We start from the raw sequence: 21,408 nt of genomic DNA, 5'->3' as shown, positions 1-21,408 counted from the left end.
GTTCTTCTTTTGTCTCTGCCGGAGTTTCAGTAGTACTGGGAGCCACCAAAGGATGGGAGAAATTAGGAGCCAAGGGAAACAGTCAACTAGAGGGTCTTGCTTCTTTGGCACGCTGCTGAATTCGTCGGTCAATACGGCCTGCCAGGTCGATCAGTGCATCAAGGTCCTCCGGAAGATCTCGACCCGCGAGTTCGTCCTTGATGCGGGGAGATAAGCCTTCAAGAAAAATGCCCCGTAGGCAGTCCGGTCGCCATCCTACTTCAGAGGCCAAAGTGCGAAAGTCAATTGCAAAATCTGCCAACGTACGGGAACCTTGACGCAGGTTAAGAAGTTCTGAAGAAGCTGTAGCCAGCCTTCCTGGTTCATCGAACACCTGGCAGAATGTTGCAACGAATCTGGTTAAGTCGTTCAATATCGGATCCGCTCTTTCCCAGAGGGGGGATGCCCAAGCCATGGCCTTCCCATCGAGCAACGAGATGATGAATGAAGTTTTCGTCTGGTCGTTAGGAAATTGCTGTCCTTGTAATGAAAACCTGATGAAGCATTGATTTAGGAACCCTCGACATACTTTGGCCTCTCCGGAAAAACGAGGTGGAGCAGGCAAGTGAGACACTGAGGCAGAGGTACTAGGCGGAGGAAGTGTAGGAGCAGCGGCCTCGGCTCCGTGGGCTGAATCCAAACGCCGGACTAAACGATCCACAGTGGCTGTTAGAGCCTCCAGACTCAATTGCTGTTGCTGCTGCTGCTGATGCTGCTGCATCATTTGCTGGGCGTGGCCTGGAATCACCTGAAGACCGGACCATGGCCTTCACAATCTGTTATGGTAGTGGACCCTTGACCCGGAACGAAGAACACCCACTGAGGTATCACGGTGAACTTCGCCTCTGGAAGGTGGAAATCCGTAGAACAGCCAACCACACGGTGCCTTCAGTCCAGATACCAGGCACAGGTCAAAACAGGCGGTAGGTACAACGAAGTCCAAAAGTCAATCCGGTGTCGAGGCAAGGTGGCAGGCAAGACAAACGAAGTCCAAGGTCCAATCCGGGGTCTAGGCAAGGCGGCAAGCAAACAACAAAGTCCAACAGAGTCCAAGGATCACCAGGCACACTGGAGAGCAGGGAAACACCAAATGCTGAGACCTGTTGTGAAGGCGTCCAAACCTTCACTGAGGGAGTTTAAATCTCCCTCCCTGATGACGTCCTCTTCCGGGGCCGGCCTCAATTCCGCGACCCGGCCCCTTTAAGGGGCGGAGCCAGCCGCAGCTCTCCTGGCGCTGTATTCTGATGGCTAGCTGCCGTCACGCCGCGGCCCATGAGCCGCGGACCGCCAAGACAAGGACCCCGTCCAGCCTGCGGGAGAGAGGTAGGGAGGCCCGATCGCATGCGGTCACGATCAGGCCTCACAACAGCGTTTTTTTATGTTAATTATAAAATTAACTATAAACATTTTTTTTTAATTAAATTGGTTCCATGCCACATAAGTCAAAACTATGAAGTTGCCTTTTTTGACTCTGAAAATGTACAAATATGTTTAGTATTTTGCCCGCCCAGTCTTCTAGAGCATAATGTCTCCCCACTCATTGAGTTTTTTATTGCAAACCTTGATCCAAGAAAACCATCCATAATCCTTGGGGACTTTAACTTGCATTTTGATGTTCAGCCATTACCCACTATCTGTCATATACTTATGGAGGCATTGCTAACTTTAGGTTATAAAATAGAATCCTGCAAACCTTCAAATAAAGCTGGTCACGCTTTGGATGTAATTTTTATCAACTTTAATTTAATCAAAATACAGACAAAATATACACCGGTCCCATGGTCAATCACTTTCTAATTTAAGCAAATATAGTGTTTAATAAAAAAAGAGTTCAAAAATCAACTACAAATATCTCATTCAATTACAGACCACCATTTAACATAGACACAACTCAAACACTTCTAGAACAACAATTACCCTCTATTGATGTGTCAACCATAGATAAAGCAACACAATCCTGGCTTTCAACAATACAGCACATAGCTGACGAGTCCAATCCAGTAAGAACAAAACAAATCAAAATAAAAAAACAATCAAATCCATGGTATACTACTGAAATTAAAGAAATGAAACAAAAGCTAAGGACCAAAGAGAGAGCATGGAGAAAGAATAAAGACACTGTAACTGTTAAATTACTGGATAATGTTAGCACATTTCAAGAAGTTAATAAATAACACAAAGAAGGACTATTATAGTAAAAAAATAGAAAGATTTGCAGGTAATCCAAAAACTCTATTTGAAATTGTGAATAAACTCACCGCAGACCCAATTCAACCTGAAATTGATTCTAACATAAATCTAAGCCAAGAAGTAGCTCTCTTCTTTAAAAACAAAATTGATCTGATAACCGCTAGCTTAGACAATGGTTCTACACAAGAAGTAAAGATGAATAAATACGATCAACCCACATGGTATGAATTTAATGAAACTTCAATAGATGAGATTTCTAACTGATTTGGAATCTAAACCCAGCATTACACCCTCTTGATATGATCTCGATTTCATCCTTAAAACAGATGGAGCAAACTATTGCACCAATACTAATAACGACCACTAACTTATCACTAAATGACGGTGTCCTACCCTCAAATTTAAAGCGAGCAATAATTAAACCCATTTCGAAAAAAAAAAAGGCATGGACAACAAATTCCTGAGTAATTATAGACCAATCTCAAATCTCCCGCTTCTTGCTAAAATCATTGAAAAATTAGTACTAAAACAACTAAATCAACATCTTGAAGACAATGAAATTTTGTACCCAACACAATTCGGCTTTTGAAAAAATTTAAGTACCGAAACCCTGCGCCTTTCTTTACACAATTATGTACTATGAGGTTTTGATACTGGAAAAAAATATATACTGCTGATGATCGACCTTTCAGCAGCATTCGATACCGTTGACCATAAAATCATGAGACAAAGACTAACTGAGATTGGTATCTGTAATAAGCTTCTAGAATGGTTAACTTCATTTCTACAGAATAGAACATATCAGGTTAGATTCAATAATGTTATTTCTGATGTCATTAATCTTGATACGGGCATACCACAAGGTTCTGCCTTGTCAGCAACCTTATTCAACATCTATCTACTCCCCTTGTGCCACCTTATATCTGGACTTGGGCTAAAGTATTTTTTATATGCTGATGATATTCAGATCATAATTCCAATCACTGATACAATAGAGACCGCTTTTCAATTAATATCATTATACCTTAACGTAATTAAACAACTCCTGAACCAACAGAAACTTTGCATTAACGTTGCAAAGACTGAAATAATCATGCTTGAAAGGAAGATATCACCAAATACTAATAACTTATTATTCAATTATGAAAAGCATCAAATTAAAATGGCATCCTCAATTAGAGACTTAAGGATATACCTTAACCAAGAACTAACTTTAAAACACACATTGTGAATAAAACGAAAGAAGGATATTATAAGTTACTAATATTGAGAAGACTAAACCCATTACTAAAACCAAAGGATTTCAGAACCGTCCTTCAGGCCTTGATCTTTCAATCTATAGATTACTGTAACTCCCTACTCCTAGGTTTACCCTATACAACCCTCAGACCTCTACAAATCATGCAGAATTCCGCCGTGAGGTTATTAACAGGTTCAAAGAGAAAGGAACATATTACGCCAATTTTGCAAGAACTCCATTGGCTGCCAGTTGAACAGCGAATACAGTTTAAAACCTTATGTATCCTCCATAGAGTGGTACATGGTGAAAACGTGGAATGGCTGAACGCTGCAATAAGGGTACATACACCCCAGAGACTTCTAAGATCCGCCAGTAAAGTCTTACTGTCCATTCCTTCGATGATCTCAGCAAAACTAACATCAGTAAGGGAAAGAGCCCTACAACTTGCTGCTCCAAAAATCTGGAATAACCTACCAGTTGACATTCAGCTAGAACCAAATACAATGGAATTTAGAAAAAAAAAGTCAAAACATGGCTTTTTCAGCAAGCGTTTAATGATGGTGACAGTAATTTGTGAAGTATAAAATCACAAAAAAGAAAAGAACTAAAGGCTGAGGTGAAACAAAGTTGAGTTAATCATAGTGTTGAATGTTGTTGTCTAGATGTCTCATTGTTAGGCCATTATTATGAAAATTGTAATGAAGCTTTTAACTTTTTAGAATTGTCATTATATTATTTGTAATTTTGATTTTTAGTATAAATGTTTTTATGTAATTTTGTAAACCGATATGAGGGTTCCCACTAAATACCGGTATAGAAATTTTAATAAATAAAAATAAAATACATTTAATAAATAAATATGTGCCTAAATTGATATTTTACAACCTGCCAAAGTGCCATGCATATGTCTTTTACTTGTGTATATTTACTCCTGCTCAATATCTGCTGTAAGTGATCGCAAGCATCTTAAAAGTGAAAAAATGTCTAGGTAGGGGCTCTGGATGAAATATGGGGACTTAAGGCTGAAAAGCTAGGAGGGTCTTCATGAGCTGCAGAGGTCAGTCCCCTTTTTCCAAGAAGAGGATCAGGGTGTCCAGGGAAGCCATATTGAACTTTTCTCTTTTGATGAACTTGTTCAATGCCCTTTGGTCTAGGATGGGATGGAATCCCCTTGGTTTTTTTGTTTTTTTTGTATCAGGAAGTACCAGGAGTAAAATTCCTGCCCTCTTTGCCCTGGTGGGGTGAGCTTGACCACCCTGGCTGTTAAAATGAGATGAAGACACGTGGAGCTTGGGACTCAGATGAGACGAGGACACTTAAAGATCAGACGAGACGAAGATACTTAAAGACTCAGACAAGACCAGGACACTTGGTACTAAGAGATTCAGACGAAACGAAGACGTGGGATGACTTGGAACTCAGACGTGACGAGGACATCAGGTAGCTTGGAACCCAGATGAGACGTTCAGATGTAGGTGTCAATCAGAAGTGGATTCTGAGGTGTCCGGCGAGGATTCTGGATACTCCGATGAGGATTTGGAACTTGGAAAGACTCAGGCGAGAATAAGGACTCGGGATACCTAGACGAAGATAGAGGCTCAGGAACTAGGAGAAATCCGGGCAGTGCTCGAAAACAGATTCTGCCAGAAGAGGGCTCCAGCCACCAAACTCAGACACCGGATATAAACGGATTTACTCCCAGGAAGCTCAGCTGAAGACGAGGTCTGGGGCGAGCAAGCTGAACCTGTAACTTAAGGACTGATGTTACTTCAGGATCGGAACCTGACATTGGACATCAGAAGCGAGACTTGGAACATCAAAGTTGGAATGTAGGACATCGGATATGAATGGACACCGGTACCTCGGAACATCAGGACATCTATGGCATCTGGACATCAGGGGACGTCTAGAGAGGAGGACCACAGGGACGTTTGGAACATGATGAACAAAGACATCAGGAGACTGGGCTGGGCAAACCGGATGGGCCGATTGGTCTTTTTCTGCCATCATTTCTATGTTTTTATGAGACTGGGATGTCTGGACATCCGAAGATGAGGGGATGTCAGAACATCCGGAGATAGGGATACATCTGGACATGGAGACATGGAGACATCAAGACATTTGAAGATGGGAAGACATCTGGAGACACAATGACATCAGGATATCAGAAGACACTGAGACATCGGGACATCTGAAGACAAGAGGACGGGATCAGACGAGAGACCAGAACATGGAATGAAGACGACGGAGGTTCAAGAATCATGGACGAAGACAAAGAGGACCAACGAAGAACAGAGTGCCTTGAAGAAGTGAAGAAGGATCACGGAGGACTCCTAGAGTGAAGAGCTGGAACTGAAGATCCAGGAGAGGTCTGACTTCATGACCAACTCCTTACGAAAGCCATGAAGAACCGAAGGCTGAGCCCTTTTATAGGGCTGAAGAGGAAACGCCTAAGGATGTCAGAAGGAGAAGCCCAGGAGGACTGGCCACCGCTGGCCCTTTAAGAAGAGAGAGGAGGTGCAGCTGTGCACCTAGGTAGAAGGCAGGACCAGGGACAGCGACGTCCTGTAGTTAAGGAGGAGGCAGGCCCCGACGCAAAGAACATGAGGGGGCTCCCTGCTGCGAAGAACACTGAAGATGATGGCGGCTTCCTGCCACAAGAAGAGGAGCTTCAGGGCAGCCTCCAGGTCGCAGAAGAGGATGTTGGCGGCGGCCTCCAGGCAACAAAGAGGGCCCGGCAATGGCGGCCTCCTGGCCACATGGTGAGAGGTTTCAAGGTGGCATCCAGGCCTCTGAAGAGGACATTGAAGGCGGTCTCCAGGCCATGAAGAAACAGTGGAGTTGGTGGCGGCCTCCAGACCATGAAGAGAAGGAGGACGGCGGCTCCCAGGCCGTGTGGAAGGCCCGGTCGGCGGCGGCTCCCAGGCCATGTGGAAGGCTTGGTCGGCAGTGGCTCCCAGGCTGCGTGGAGAAGAGCGGCTATGACCTCCAGGCTGCGAAGAGGAGAGTCGACAGCAGCGGCAGCTCTCTGCCGCAAGAAGATCCAACGATAGCAGCTCAGCCCGCTGCTAGAAGGAGCAGTGAGGAAACTGGGGGCAGCTGGCCCTTGCAGACCATGGCGGCAGCGGCAATAGCGGTAGCTTCCAAGCCACAACAGATGGCATCGGGATGGCAGCGGAGAGGTAAGGGACTGTTTGTGGACCTATCCCACAAGCAGGATCACAACATCAGCCTTCTATTCTCCAAGCTGAACAGACCTAACCTCTTTAGCCTTTCCTCAAAGGGAATCTGTTCCATCCCTTTTATCATTTTGGTTGACCTTTTCTGTACTTTCTTTGGTGCAACTACATCTTTTCTGAGATGTGCCAGACAGAATTGCACACAGTATTCAAGTTGCGGTCTAACCATTGAGCGATACAGATGCATTATGACATCCTCCATTTTATTTACCTTCCTAATAATTCCTAACTATTTGCCTTTTTGACTGACATAGCACATTGAGCCAATGATTTCAATGTAATATCATCTATGACACCCGGATCTTTTTCCTGGGTAGTAACTCCTAATATGGAACCTAACATCGTGTAGCTACAGCATGGGTTATTTTTCCCTAAATGCATCACCTTGTACTTGTCCGAATCTGGATCCACACGTGGGAGCTGGGAGAGGGGCCCGCGCAGCCGGCGCTTGAGCCCATCGGGGTAAGGCCTTCATCCTCTCGCCCTACCACCGTGGGCCCCCGTGCCGACCACGCGGGAGTCCATCTACTCTTACCTGCTTCTTCCTCTTCGGCGTCCCGATCCGACCTGAACCGGCCCTCCAACGCCGGTCATCGCCCTCCGAGACGATCCAGGGAGGAGTTTTCCGGGAGGGGCCCCCCCCTTGCCCGACGACGCTGACCGGCACCGCCCGAGCCTAAAAGTCACGCTGGTGACGTCAGAAAAACGCGACCCCACCAGATTTAAAAAGGAGAGCAGGCTCTCAGGCGCCACGCGCCAGCGTCGCGCGCCGAAGGAGCACAACAAAGGGGCCTGCCCCTTTGTGCGCCCCTTCGTGCGCTCTAGAGTGCACTAGACCCTAGCAGTGGCAGACATTCAACACTATCCTTATAGAAACTCCCTCACACATCTAACACAGGCCCTCCCAAGCATTCTCCAGACTCCCTAGTATTTAACCAGGATCCTCAACATTCATCCAGGATCCTCAGCACTCTTCCAGTATTCTTCTAGCATTCATCCAGGATCCTCAGCATTCATCCAAGATCCTCAGCATCCTTCTAACTTTCTTCCAGGATCCTTGGCTTCCACCAGGATCCTCAGCATTCTTCCAGCACTCTTCCAGCATTCACCCAGGATCCTTAGCATTCATCCAGGATCCTCAGCTTTCTTCCAAGATTCTCAGCATTCTTCCAGTATTCCTCCAGCATTCATCCAGGACCCTCAGCATTCATCCAGCCATCATCAGCTTTCATCCACTCATCCCACGACTTCAATTAGCCAACACTACTCATTCAGCAAAAAACCAGCACCGCCATACTACTTAATCATTCTTCCCTCTAAGACTCCTCCTCAAGTCCTCAATTCCTTTAAGCCTTGGAATACCATCTGCTGGCAAATCCCATCATACTGTTCTCTTCATGCCCAACATGATGTCTGCACACCCGATACACACATTGCACCACAACATCTGCTTCAAGACGAAGCCTTTGCTACGTTATCAACCAATAACTCGCAGAAATCTCACCCCAGTGATGATCTCTCCCATTACACAATTGCTGGGGCTGGCCCTCTTCACCTTAACACTTTTCAATGCTCAGTCAATCACCAAAAAAACTCACATCCTTCACGACTATCTGCTCGATGCTAAAGCTGACATCTGTGCCACCACGGAGACCTGGCTAAAGCCAACAGACACAGTCTTAATTAATCAACTTCCTACACAGATATATGATATCTTCTCCCTACCTAGAAAAAAGAAAAAAGGGAGAGGTCTCCTCATAGCTGCAAAAAAATCCCTCAACCTCACTCTTCAACCTATCAACACAATTCCCAAACTGGAGATAGGTTTTTTCAAATCTAAGTCACTCCAAATCCTCCTCACTTACGCCCCACCTGGACTTTTAGAACAAGATGCCTCCCCTATGGTGGAAATCATAGCAAAATATGTAAATCCAGATTCTCCAGCCATAATCCTTGGAGATTTTAATTTTCACATTGATGCCAATCCTCGATCTTCTAACTGCGAAACCTTCCTATCAGCCCTTTCAGACATGGGATTCAAACAACACATCAACCAACCCACACATAAAGCAGGTCACACCCTTGACCTTATCTTCACAAATTCCAACCTCACCCCACTCACACCCCCTTTATGCCTCCCGGTTCCATGGTCAGACCACTTCATGATCACCTCCACCATTAAATCATTGACAGGATTCTCTGCCACACGTCAGGCGACCACATTGCACTACAGGAAACCATGTCCTTCAGAAGACATCGGCAATTCTCTTATCAAAGAACTTCCTAAACTGGATCTATCTAACCCTAACTCTGCTATCACTTCTTGGCAAACTATTACTGAAATGATAGCCAATAATTTATGCCCACTGTCTAAAAAATCTATAGACCCTTATAAAAAAAATAAACAACCATGGTTCTCTAAGGAGCTCCGCACCTTGAAGCAAAACCTTCGACGGAAAGAAAAAGAATGGAGAAAGAACCCCAACCCCCATTCTCTAACCACATACAAAACCGCTCTCCACCATTACAGAAAGATAACGCTTCAAACAAAAAGAGATTTCTTTGCCCTCCGTATTCACAATATGATCTTTGATGCGAAGGCCCTCTTCTCATATGTATCGGAACTCACCAAAACTGATCCCCCTACTATTCCAGACGATACAGCCCAATCGAAAGCCAATGATCTGGCGTTATTCTTTCAGAATAAAATCTCAAATACTCTAGCTAAATTACCTACCAATCCAAATTCACTGCCTCCGGATACCCTCCACCGAACAAATATAGACATAAGCCTGGAATCTTTTGATCCTACCCACACTATAGAGGTGGAAAATCTGATTAAAAAAAAATGAAACCATCGACCCATCTGCAGGACCAAATCCCTTCCAAATTCCTGATTCTCATACCAGAATACACTTCCAAATATCTAGCTGATATTATTAATTGTTCCCTCTCACAAGGAATTTTCCCAGACGCTCTCAAATCGGCCACACTTAAACCTATTGGGGCAGATTTTAAGAGCCCTGCGAGCCGGTGCGCCTATTTTACATAGGCCTACCAGCGCGCGCAGAGCCCCGGGACTCACGTAAGTCCCTGGGTTTTCCAAGGGGGGCGTGTCGGGGGCGGGCCCGATCCGCGCGGCGTTTTTGGGGCGGGCCCGATCCGCGCGGCGCTTTCGGGGCGGGACGTAGTGTTTCGGGGGCGGGTCCGGGGGCGTGGTTATGGCCCGGGGCGGTCCGGGGGCGTGGTCGCGCCCTCCGGACCCGCCCCCAGGTTGCGTCCCGGCGCGCTAGCGGCCCGCTGGCGCGTGGGGATTTACGTCTCCCTCTGGGAGGCGTAAATCCCCCGACAAAGGTAAGGAGGGGGTTTAGACAGGGCCGGGGGGGTGGGTTAGGTAGGGGAAGGGAGGGGAAGGTGAGGGGAGGGCAAAAGAAAGTTCCCTCCGAGGCCGCTCTGAAATCGGAGCGGCCTCGGAGGGAACGGAGGTAGGCTGCGTGGCTCGGCGCGCGCCGGCTATACGGAATCGGTAGCCTTGCGTGCGCCGATCCAGGATTTTAGCGGATACGCGCGGCTACGCGTGTATCTACTAAAATCCAGCGTACTTTTGTTGGCGCCTGATGCGCCAACAAAAGTACGCCAAATCGCGCTGTTTGAAAATCTACCCGACTCTGAAAAAACAGAACCTGGATCCGGATGACCTAAACAACTACCGCCCCATCTCGAATCTCTCGTTTATAGCCAAGATTATGGAGAAAATTGTAAATAAGCAGCTTTCAGACTACCTAGAGGACCATAACATACTACATCATTCTCAATACGGCTTCCGGAAAGAACACAACACGGAAACCCTCCTCATTTCTCTCCTTGATCAAATTCACATCGGCTTTGATAAAGGTCAATCATTCCTTCTAGCCCTTCTTGACATCTCCGCAGCTTTCGATACCGTAAATCATAATACCCTACTAAACCGGCTGTCACATATAGGTATTACTGGATCAGCTCTCAGGTGGTTCAACTCCTTCCTTAACAATAGAAGCTATAAGGTTAAAATCAATAACAAGGAATCCTCTCAAACAAATGCCCCATTCGGAGTTCCTCAGGGTTCCTCCTTATCGCCCACCTTGTTTAACATCTACATACATACTCCCTCTCTGCCATGTACTCTCAAATCTAAATCTTAATTTTATATTTATTCTGATGATGTACAAATTTTAATCCCCATATCCAGGTCACTGGACTCAACACTCAAATTATGGAACTCTCATTTACAAAAGATCAACCACCACCTATCAAGTATTAACCTGGTACTCAACACTTCTAAGACTGAACTACTGCTAATAACCCCAGAAGGCAGTCCATTGCATAACCAACTGCATTCTAACATTCAAATATCCCACGCCCGAGATCTTGGAGTTATAATAGATAGTCACTTGAATTTAAAGCAGTTTATAAAACACACAACAAGGGAGTGCTGCTACAAGCTACAAGTACTCAAAAAACTCAAACCGCTACTATTCCACCATGACTTCAGATCTGTCCTGCAAGCTATTCTTTTCTCCAAGATAGACTACTGCAATTCCATCTTGCAAGGTCTACCGAATTCCACTATAAAACCCCTCCAATTACTCCAAAATGCAGCGGTGAGAATTTTAACAAATACTAATCGGAGAGCGCATATCTCCCCCATCTTAAAGGACCTCCACTGGCTCCCAGTAAACTTCAGGATCCTTTATAAATCGCTGACAATTATCCACAAAAACATTCACCATCAGACTCCTATAGACCTTTTACACCCTCTCAAACTACACTTGACGACCAGACCCTTAAGAGATGCCTACAAGGGATCATTACATGTTCCCCCAATCAAATTTGTACAACACGCTAACATCAGAGACAGAACATTTTCTACCGCAGGACCCTCCATCTGGAATGTTATACCCCCGGACCTCAGACAGGAAACCTGTCTACTAACTTTTAAAAAGAAATTGAAGACATGGCTATTCTGCCAAGCCTTCCCTACTAATAACTCAACAGCCTGATCTAGAATTATCATGCCTCCCTTCCATTCTCCATTGTAAATAGTAATTTATTGTTTATTGTATATAGTAATTTATCTTCGTTCTCCCCCTCTTTTTTTCCCTTCTCCCAGTTAAGGTAACCTTGTTAGAATGTAACTTTTATGCTCCTTCAAACTGTCTTGTTATATGGTTGGTTATTGTTTCTGCTTCGTTCGATGTAAACCGAGTTGATTTGATCTGTATCAAGAAAGTCGGTATATAAAAGCCTTAAATAAATAAATAAATTACATATGTTACCAGGCAATCCTCACACCCACCAGTCACCCAGCTATTTACATTCCTAATAATCAAATCACCCACTGTGATGGTTGACCTAACCCTTCCCTCCTGGGCAGTAGCCCTGAGAGACACATCCTCGGTGTGAGAGTGCAATGCATCATCTGGAGAACAGGTCCTTGCTACAAGATCACTTTCTGACCAGGAGACCTTCATCCTCCAAGAAAGCATCAGGGCTGCCAGACTGGAGTTGGGATTTGGCTACTATGTCCATGAAGGTCTCAGCTATAAATCTCTCTGCTTCAGCTCCTCCAGCTCAGCACTCTAGCCTCCAGAGATCGGACTCATTCTCTGAGAGCCAGGAGAACTTTGCACCTGGTGCACACATACAACCTTTCACTGGTGGGTAAAAAAAATCATACATGTGACAATCAATGCAGAATGTTACGCGTGCCAGCCACAGCAGACCCGCGGCTCGGCCCCCTCACCTCTCTCAAGTGAATCCAGTGCCTGGTCCGTCGTCCTTGGTGGCGGTAGGCCACCGGCTCCGTTCTCGGGCCTCCCCTGGTGCCTCCAGCTCAGCTACTAATCCTTGTGCTCCGCGTCGGGCCTCTCCACATGGCCTAAGGAGAGACACCGCTATTCATCGCTGTGCCCCTCCCTAGGCGTGCGCATGCGCATCCCTGTGTCTTAAGTACAGCCTGCAGTGGGAACCAAGCCGCGGCCCCGGAAGATGATGTCAGCGGAGCTCTGGTATATAAGTCCGGGCTCTGAATCCTAGGAGTGCCTTTGCAACAGGTCACCATGCTGGTCGTGTACTCATTGCCAACTGTGGTTCTCTTTTGTTTCTGGTTCCTGATCCTCGTTGACTCCTGTTTCCAGTTTCCTCGTTCCTGTGTTCCTGATCCTCAGCCTATCCTCGGATTGCCTTCTTGGACCTTGATCTCTGCTTTGCCTGACCACGCCGATGACTCTCTCCAAGCCCGGACCTCTGCTTCGCCTGACCACGCCGCTGCCTCTCTCCAAGCCCGGACCTCTGCTTCGCCTGACCACGCTGCTGCCTCTCTCCAAGCCTGGATCTCTGCTTCGCCTGACCACGCCGCTGCCTCTCTCCAGACCCAGACCTCTGCATTGCCTGACTACTCCACTGACTCTCTCCAAGCCCGGACCTCTGCTTCGCCTGACCATGCTGTTGACTCTCTCCAAGCCCGGACCTCTGCTTTGCCTGACCAAGCCATTGACTCTCTCCAGGCCCAGACCCCTGCATTGCCTGACTACGTCATTGCCTCTCTCCAGACCCAGACCTCTGCATTGCCTGACTATGTCGTTGCCTCTCTCCAGACCCAGACCTCTGCATCATTTGACTATGTTTGACTATCTCCGTGATCGCAGCTCAGCCTTGCTTGCCACTGCTGCCAGATTGCCGCCAGCCCTGACTCAAGCTTGTTCCACAATGCCACTTCAGCCTACGTTCTGGACTTGGTCTATTCAGGCTTTGGCCTGCTCTTGCTCGGGCGCCCCCTGTCTTCATTCCTTTGGCGCCCGAGTCTCTGGGACACTACCTCGTCCAGTGCAAGACTGTACCATCTCTTTCCTGTTGTCTCTGGGCTGACCTCGATCTCCTCATTGAAAACATACGGAGGCCCACCTAAATCCAGCCGGCCCCAGCACCCAAAGGCTCAACCCGTGGGGAACGAAGGCTGGTATTGGTGAAGCTCCAGCTGGCCTCCGTTCATCAGCCCACTCTGCCTGCCGACGGTGGGGACCCGTAGGTCCCTACCTACGGATTGCATCAACCTCACCTCGGCCCAAGGGTCCACCTCTAACACAACAGGTTGCAAAGGCAATGGACATGGTGGAGCCGTGTGCCCTCCGGGCCATCCCAGGCCTGGCCTCCAAGGTACAAGAACAGCAGCAGCAGTTTCTTGAGGCACTGGCCTCCTCCATGTATCGTCTTCATGTCCAGCTTGATGCTCTTACAAATAATCTGGTTCCTCTTCTGGCTCCTCCTCATCCACAGCCACCTCCATCGATGCCTCGAGCCTTGTTGGCACTTCCAGCGCCCCCACACTTCAATGGCGACTGAAGAGGGTTTATTAACCTATGTTATATGCAATTCGCTCTGCATGCTTCCGCCTTCCAGGATGAGTTGACAAAAGTCACTTTTATCCTATCCCGCCTTGAAGAGAAGGTGCTTGCCTGGGCTTCTCTCCTGTGGGAATGCTCAGACTCTTCATTGAAAGAACTGGCTCAGTTTGTGGCTGTATTCAGACGGACCTTTGATGATCCCGGGCGACATCCAGTGGCAAGCACCAGCTTACTACACCTCCGTCAAGGTCAAAGTCGTCTTTTTGATTATACCATTGAGTTTCGGACTTTGGCTACTGAGCTCGCTTGGCAGGAAGACTGCCTGCGAGCTATCTACCTGGATGGACTTTCCCCGCAGCTGAAAGATGAGCTGGCTGCACGGGAGCTCTCTTCCTCTTTGGAGGACCTTATAGACTTGGCAGGCCGAATTGACCATCATCTTCAAGAGCATCACCGGGAGAGTCGGATGCCCACGAAGCCTTCGTGGGTTCGTTCCCGTTCACCACCTATTACCAACCCTGCTTCCGGCAGTGATACTAGAGTGGTCAAGACGGAAGAACCTATGCAGTTGGGTCGTGGGCGGCTGACACCATAAGAGCGCCTCCGGCAGAGAAAAATCAGTCTGTGTCTGTATTGTGGAGCACCTGGCCACCATCTACAGACTTGCCCTATCCGTCTGGAAAACTCCTTGGCCCAAGTTCAATAGGGGTCCTGAACTTGGGTGCAACTTCTCCGGCCCCTCAGTTATCTGTACTAGATATTCTGATCTGAGATTCCCAGTCCTTGCTCTGGTAGACTCCGGAGCAGGAGGTAATTTTATTCTCAAGGACCTTGTTCAGCTTTTGGGCATAAAGACACGCTCACTTGACACATCGCTATGCATTGCTTCTATCTACGGAGAGCCGTTACCTGGCAAATTTCCTTGACTACGGATCCTGTCCAGCTACGCACTGGGGAATAGATTTTAAAAGAAGCGTGCGGCCTATATGTGCGCGTGCTACCTGGCGCACGCACATATACGCCCAATTTTATAACATGCGTGAGCATGTTATTTATTTATTTATTTTATTTATTTATTTAAAGGCTTTTATATACCGATGTTCATGTACTAGTACATACCGCGTCGGTTTACATAGAACCAAAGTTGGAAATTACATCAAACAAGTAGGTACAAATAACAGGGATAACTTCGTAAGAACTTAGAACTTATAAAGCAGAGAACAAGAATTAAATTATTATAAATCATTATAAATAAATACCCATAATTGCAAATAATTACAAATAACAGTCAACAAAAAGTTGGGTTTACATCTGACTTAATAAGCATGAGTGCAGCATAACATATATCTAACAGGTAGAATCATGAGGCAAAGTTATAAGATGAAATAGTTACGGCATCAGACATCTAGCGTAAGGGATTATGAAATGTGAGAATAAGTCTAGCCCTGAGTCATGGCTCGGGGAGAGATCTTTAAGTGAAGGCTTTTGTGAAAAGCCAAGTTTTGAGCTTCTTTTTGAACGTTCGACTACAAGTTTCAAGACGAAGGTCAGTGGGGAGGGCATTCCAGTGAAAGGGGCTGGCAGTCGAGAATACACGTTTCTTGAGCAATGACTTGGCTGGATGTTATAAAATCCGGGGTCGGCGCGCACAAGGGGGTACACAATTGTGCATGCTGAGCCGCGCTGGCTTGCACCTTTCCCTCCTAGGCCGCTCCAAAATCAGAGCGGCCTGAGAGGGAACTTCCCTTCCCCCTAGCCTGATCTTCCCACCCCTTCCCCTAACCTTTCCCCCCCCCCCAGCCCTACTCTAACACCCCCCCCCCCCCCATCTTTATCTTTATTTTACCTTTTGCGCCTGCTGGCCGATTGCCGGCACACAATCTCGAACATGTGTGGGGAGATGTGTGAGAGAGTATGCCTGAGGATGCTTGGGGGTGAGTGTGAGGGTGCTGGTGGGGGGGGGGGGGAGAGCATGTGTGAGGGCGCTTGAGTGTGGGTGCCAAAGAGAGGGCGCCTATAGGAGGGCAGAGGGGGATGCCATCTCACCCCTGGCCTCAAGCAGCAGATTGCCTTGAGCCGCCCGAGGGTCTAGCTTGAACACTCCCAGCGGCTCCAAAGCTGGCCTAATGTAGTCTCTCACCCTGCTTCTTTCCCATGTTTTACCTCTTCGTGTTCCGCAAGTACTAAGTCTTTCGAAAATGCATTTAATTCTGTGCACGTATTTGGGCGGATTTTAAAAGCCCTGCTCGCCTATTTTCCATAGGCCGCCGGCGCGCGCAGAGCCCCGGGACGCGCGTAGGTTCCGGGGTTTGTCGAAGGGGGCGTGTTGGGGCGGGACCCGATGACGCGGCATTTTGGGGGCGGGACGCTGAGTTTCGGGGGCGGGGCCGGGGGTGTGGTGCCGGCCCGGGGGCGTGGTCCAGGCCTTCAGACCAGCCCCCGGGTCGGAGCACGGCGCGCCAGCAGTCCGCTGGCACGCGTAGATTTACCAGTTCCTCGTTCCAAAATCGGCAGCCTTGCACGCGCCGATCCAGGATTTTAGAAGATAAGGGGTAGATTTTAAAAGAAGCGCGATCAGCCTACTTTTGCTTGCGCATCAGACTCAAGCAAAAGTACGCTGGATTTTAGTAGATACGCGCGGAGCCGCGCGTATCCACTAAAATCCTGGATCGGCGCGCGCAAGGCTATCGATTTTGTATAGCCTGCGCGCGCCGAGCCGCGCTGCCTCCCCCCGTTCCCTCCAAGGCCGCTCCGAAATCGGAGCGGCCTTGGAGGGAACTTTCCTTTGCCCTCCCCTCACCTTCCCCTCCCTAACCCACCCGCCCGGCCCTGTCTACACCCCCCCGGCCCTGTCTACACCCCCCCCCTTACCTTTGTCGGGGGATTTACGCCTCCCGGAGGGAGACGTAAATCCCCGCGCGCCAGCGGGCCTGCTGCGCGCCGGGCCGCGACCTGGGGGCGGGTACGGAGGGCGCGGCCACGCCCCCGGGCCGTAGCCACGCCCCGTACCCGCCCCCAAAACGCTGCCGACACGCCCCCGGAACGCCGCGACGACCGGGCCCGCCCCCCGACACGCCCCCCTCCGAGAACCCCGGGACTTACGCGAGTCCCGGGGCTCTGCGCGCGCCGGGAGGCCTATGTAAAATAGGCTTCCCGGCGCGCAGGGCCCTGCTCGCCTAAATCCGCCCGGTTTTGGGCGGATTTAGGCGAGCAGGGCTCTGAAAATCTACCCCTAAGCGCGTAGCTGCGCGTATCTTCTAAAATCCAGCGTACTTTTGTTTGCGCCTGGTGCACAAACAAAAGTAGGCGAACGCGCTTTTTTTAATAATCTACCCCATTGTGTATTGCCATCCCTTTATTATATAATACATAAAGGCACGTAGTCCTTTACTTATCATACACATCAGTTGCTAATGTGTTAAGAGCCCAACAGAATGCAGAGAACAGGCTTTTTTGTTTTTGTCGTACAGTGGCCCGGTCTAGCACTGTACAGATGCAACCATTCCATTCGCCTAACGCTGCCTCGTTCCCGGACATCTGTGCGCGGGGCGAGGAGTACAATGAATTGGAAGTGAGAAGATGCGAAATTACACAGCCCATTTCCCCACCCTTCGCCTGCCTTAATAGGGGAAGCAGAGACGGCGGTGCGGAAGGCAAGCGTCACTCCGTCCGTTCTTCCATTCGTCCTCATGACTCTAAGCCCGCCCTCAATGGCTGCGTGCTTGCCCCGCCCCCAATGGCTGCGTGCTTGCCCCGCCCCCTGGGCTCTCCCTACTCGGGGCGCCGTGGGCCGCGGGCTCTACAAAATGAGGTTTCGCAGTAAGATCGTGGACGTGAGCTGTTTGAGTCACTTCACCCGTGAGTGTGCCAGACCAGGGGGAAGCGGGGCAATCGGTTTCGGCCTCTCCGAGTGTGCCCTGTGGGTGTCAGTAGGAAATGATAAAAATTTGTGAAATGGTGTTTGCGCGTCTTTTCTTCTTCCCTCTCAAAAGGTTTGCATGCAGCCTCGTGTGCAAGCGATGTGCTGTCCGCCGTGCCTGCATCCAAGGGGTGGCCACTCTGCTTGTGCTATGAAGTATTAAGCTGCAAAAGCATATTGTGATCTTGTTTGGATAACAGGCACTACATTAAAACGAAATACTACTAGTTACTACTGAATATAGAAATTGTGGTTGAATTTGGTGAGCCAATCAGGTGGAAGTTTCCACTGGACTTTGGCTAGTAGGAGATTCCTACTAGCACTCACTGCTAAAGCTGTATCTGTTTTTAAGCAAAATGTAAAAAAATATTGTAATAATCATATATGGGCCAATACAGTAAACCACGCGGGAGAGTGGGCCACTCTCCTGTGTGCATGATTCAGTAACAATTTATTTAAATTAGGACCCGTGGTAAAAAGAGATGATAGGGATACTAGCGCGTCCCTAGCGCCACTTTTTTGACGGAAGCGGCGGCTGTCAGCGAATTTGACAGCCGACGCTCAATTTTGCCAGTGTCAGTTCTCAAACCCGCTGACAGCCATGGGTTCGGAAACCGGACGCCGGCAAAATTGAGCGTCCGGTTTTCAACCTGCGAGCCGTGGGCCCATTTAAAAATTTTTTTTTTTTTTAAACTTTTGGGGCCTCCGACTTAATATCGCCATGATATTAAGTAGGAGATGGAACAGAAAAGCAGTTTTTACTGCTTTTCTGTGCACTTCCCTGGCACCGGTAGAAATTAACACCTACCTTTGGGTAGGCGCTAATTTCTTAAAGTAAAATGTGCGGCTTGGCTGCACATTTTACTTACTGTATCGCGCGGGAATGACTAATAGGGCCATCAATATGCATTTGCATGTTGCGGGCGCTATTAGTCTTGGGGGGGGGGGTTGGACGCGCGTTTTTGATGCGCTATTACCCCTTACTGAATAAGGGGTAAAGCTAGCTCATCGAAAACGCGCGTCCAAATGCCGGTTAACAGTGCGCTCCACCGGCCGATACAGTACAGTGCGCTGCACTGTATCGGCCTGACAATTGACTAGATAATTCCCTGAGCCTCTGTTAATGTCCTCATCCAAGACTGTTTAATTCATGAGGCAGCTATTTCAAAATGTACAGTTCAATACCGTGAGTAATCCCTTGAGAACAACTGCTCCTTGGGATCTCTACCGAGAGGAGAGGATCACCTTGCTGGTGGCTGAAAGGAATCATTAAGTTTTTGCTTGGGACATTGACTTTTTTAAAAGTATTGGGGCAAAGTTAACTATTTGGGAATATTATTTAGTGTGTTTGTGTGTTTGTGCCTTTAATAGTCAGAAAGGCAGTGAATAAACAAGTTAGACTGTTTGCATTTTTAAATAGTCAATAAGGTAGCAGTAGGTAGGCATAGAAACATAGAAATGACGGCAGAAGAAGACCAAATGGCCCATCCAGTCTGCCCAGCAAGCTTCACACATTTTTTCTCTCATACTTATCTGTTTCTCTTAGCTCTTGGTTCTATTTCCCTTCCACCCCCACCTTTAATGTAGAGAGCAGTGATGGAGCTGCATCCAAGTGAAATATCTAGCTTGATTCGTTAGGGGTAGTAGCCGCCACAATAAGCAAGCTACACCCATGCTTATTTGTTTTACCCAGACTATGTTATACAGCCCTTATTGGTTGTTTTTCTTCTCCCCTGCCGTTGAAGCAGGGAGCTATGCTGGATATGCGTGAAGTATCAGTCTTCTCCCATGCTGTTGAAGCAGAGAGCCATGCTGGATGTGCATCGAAAGTGAAGTATCAGGCACATTTGGTTTGGGGTAGTAACCGCCGTAACAAGCCAGCTACTCCCCGCTTTGTGAGTGCGAACCCTCTTTTCCCTGTACGTACCCGGATCAGTCCAGACTCCTGGGTTTTGCCCCCCCTCTAGCAGATGGAGACAGAAGTTTACAAACAAAAACTCCGCCTATATCTAGGCTGGTGCCACCTACAGTCTGGCAGTCTTCTTCTGTCTCCTAGCAGGTGGAGAGGGTGCAAAACCTGCAGTCTGAGCTGAGGCCTAGTTAAAAAAAAAAAAAAAAAAAAAAAAAAAAAAAAAGAAGTGATTGGTTAGATAGGGTGTTTTTAGGTTGTTCTTTCCTTGACGCTGGGACCGCAGTGGGGTGCCTGCAGGTCTGAGCCTGTCTCCTCCTGGGGGGTGAGGTCCCGCAGGGGCTTTTCCTCCGGGGAGTGGAGCGCGCTGAGGGTGGGCTGAGGGCCCTTGCCAGCGTTCTAGCCTGGGGGTGAAACCGGGGAGCTCGGTTCACTCCCCCCAGGTGGTCCCGGAGCGGGCGGCGAACGGTAAAAAAAACAAAACAAAAAAAAAACCAAAAACTTTTGTTTGTCTTTTCTTGCCTGTCTCTCTTTTCTCTCCCGGTTCGGGCTCGTTTGCGTGCGGGGGAGGGGGAGCGGCGCCGCGGGTGGGGATTGATTTTTTTTTTTCTCTGTCTTGTTTCGGCTCCTCTGTGGAGCATGCCGCGGCGTCCAGTGTGCAGGGCCTGCGGGGCGGCCCGTCGCCTTTCCCGGGACAGCCTTTGTTCCGGCTGTGTCTCGGGCGGCGAGGGCGTTTCGGCAGGACCCGGTTCGCGGCAGCCGGAGGCTTCGGGGGACAGATCGGGGGCAGTAAGTCCGTTCCCGCGGAGCGCGGGAACAGGCGCCATTTTGGAGGCAGCGATTTCGGCGGGAAAATCCGCCATCTTGGGCTCGGCGGGGCCTGGCTGCGCGGCGCCACCGTCGCCGGGGGGAGCGGAGGACGCTCCTCTGCACTGTCCCCACAGCGGAGGGTTTCCGAGGGGGACCAGTCTCCGGCGGTGAGCAATCCGGAGGAGGATCCGGATCGCAGCTCTTCTGACTCCTTCTCCTCGGAGTTTGTTCTGGTAATGCATAGGGCTTTTAAAGCAAGCAGGCAGGCCAGAAAAAGATCGCGGGGAGCGCCGGATTCGGGGCGGGGGCCGGAGCCTAAACGGAGCACCAGGCCCTCTCCTGTCTCGGATCCCCCGGGGGGAGCAGGAGCACGCCCGCTCCGTTTGGGGGCTCCGCGGGGGGATGCCGAGACGGACTCCGAATTTGGGGATCCGGAGGAGCCGGATCCACAAGCGCAACCGCGTGGCGTTGACGGGGAGGGGGATCAGGGAGCTAGTGAGTCGAGTGGTCTCCGCGCGTCGGATGGCGATGACCCTAAGGTGGTGCGTTTATTTAGGCGCGACGAATTAGCGCCGCTGATCCCGGCGATCCTCGGTGAGTTGACGATAGACTTGCCACGACCGGAGTCGCGCCTCGGACGCACAGACCCCGTCGTGTTGGGGCTGAGGGGACCACCGACG

General features: G+C 48.9%; 1 protein-coding gene across 5 annotated transcripts in view; it reads left to right on the top strand.

The window, feature by feature from the left end:
* Positions 1-17,797: 17,797 nt before the first annotated feature.
* HUS1 (HUS1 checkpoint clamp component) overlaps positions 17,798-21,408 on the top strand; it is a 58,041-nt gene continuing 54,430 nt past the window's right edge. For 4 of the 5 annotated variants that reach the window (XM_029589832.1, XM_029589831.1, XM_029589834.1 and 1 more), the window contains exon 1: positions 17,799-17,948. In XM_029589832.1, coding sequence (XP_029445692.1) covers positions 17,801-17,948 — 148 coding nt within the window. In that variant the 5' untranslated portion in view covers positions 17,799-17,800. Of the gene's footprint in view, positions 17,949-21,408 lie in introns of all 5 variants that reach the window. The other variant, XM_029589833.1, reaches the window with a different exon arrangement.

Source organism: Rhinatrema bivittatum, chromosome 2, assembly GCF_901001135.1.
Source record: "Rhinatrema bivittatum chromosome 2, aRhiBiv1.1, whole genome shotgun sequence".
In the NCBI taxonomy this organism is placed as follows: Eukaryota; Metazoa; Chordata; class Amphibia; order Gymnophiona; family Rhinatrematidae; genus Rhinatrema; species Rhinatrema bivittatum.
This window is presented reverse-complemented; position numbering and strand designations above follow the sequence as displayed.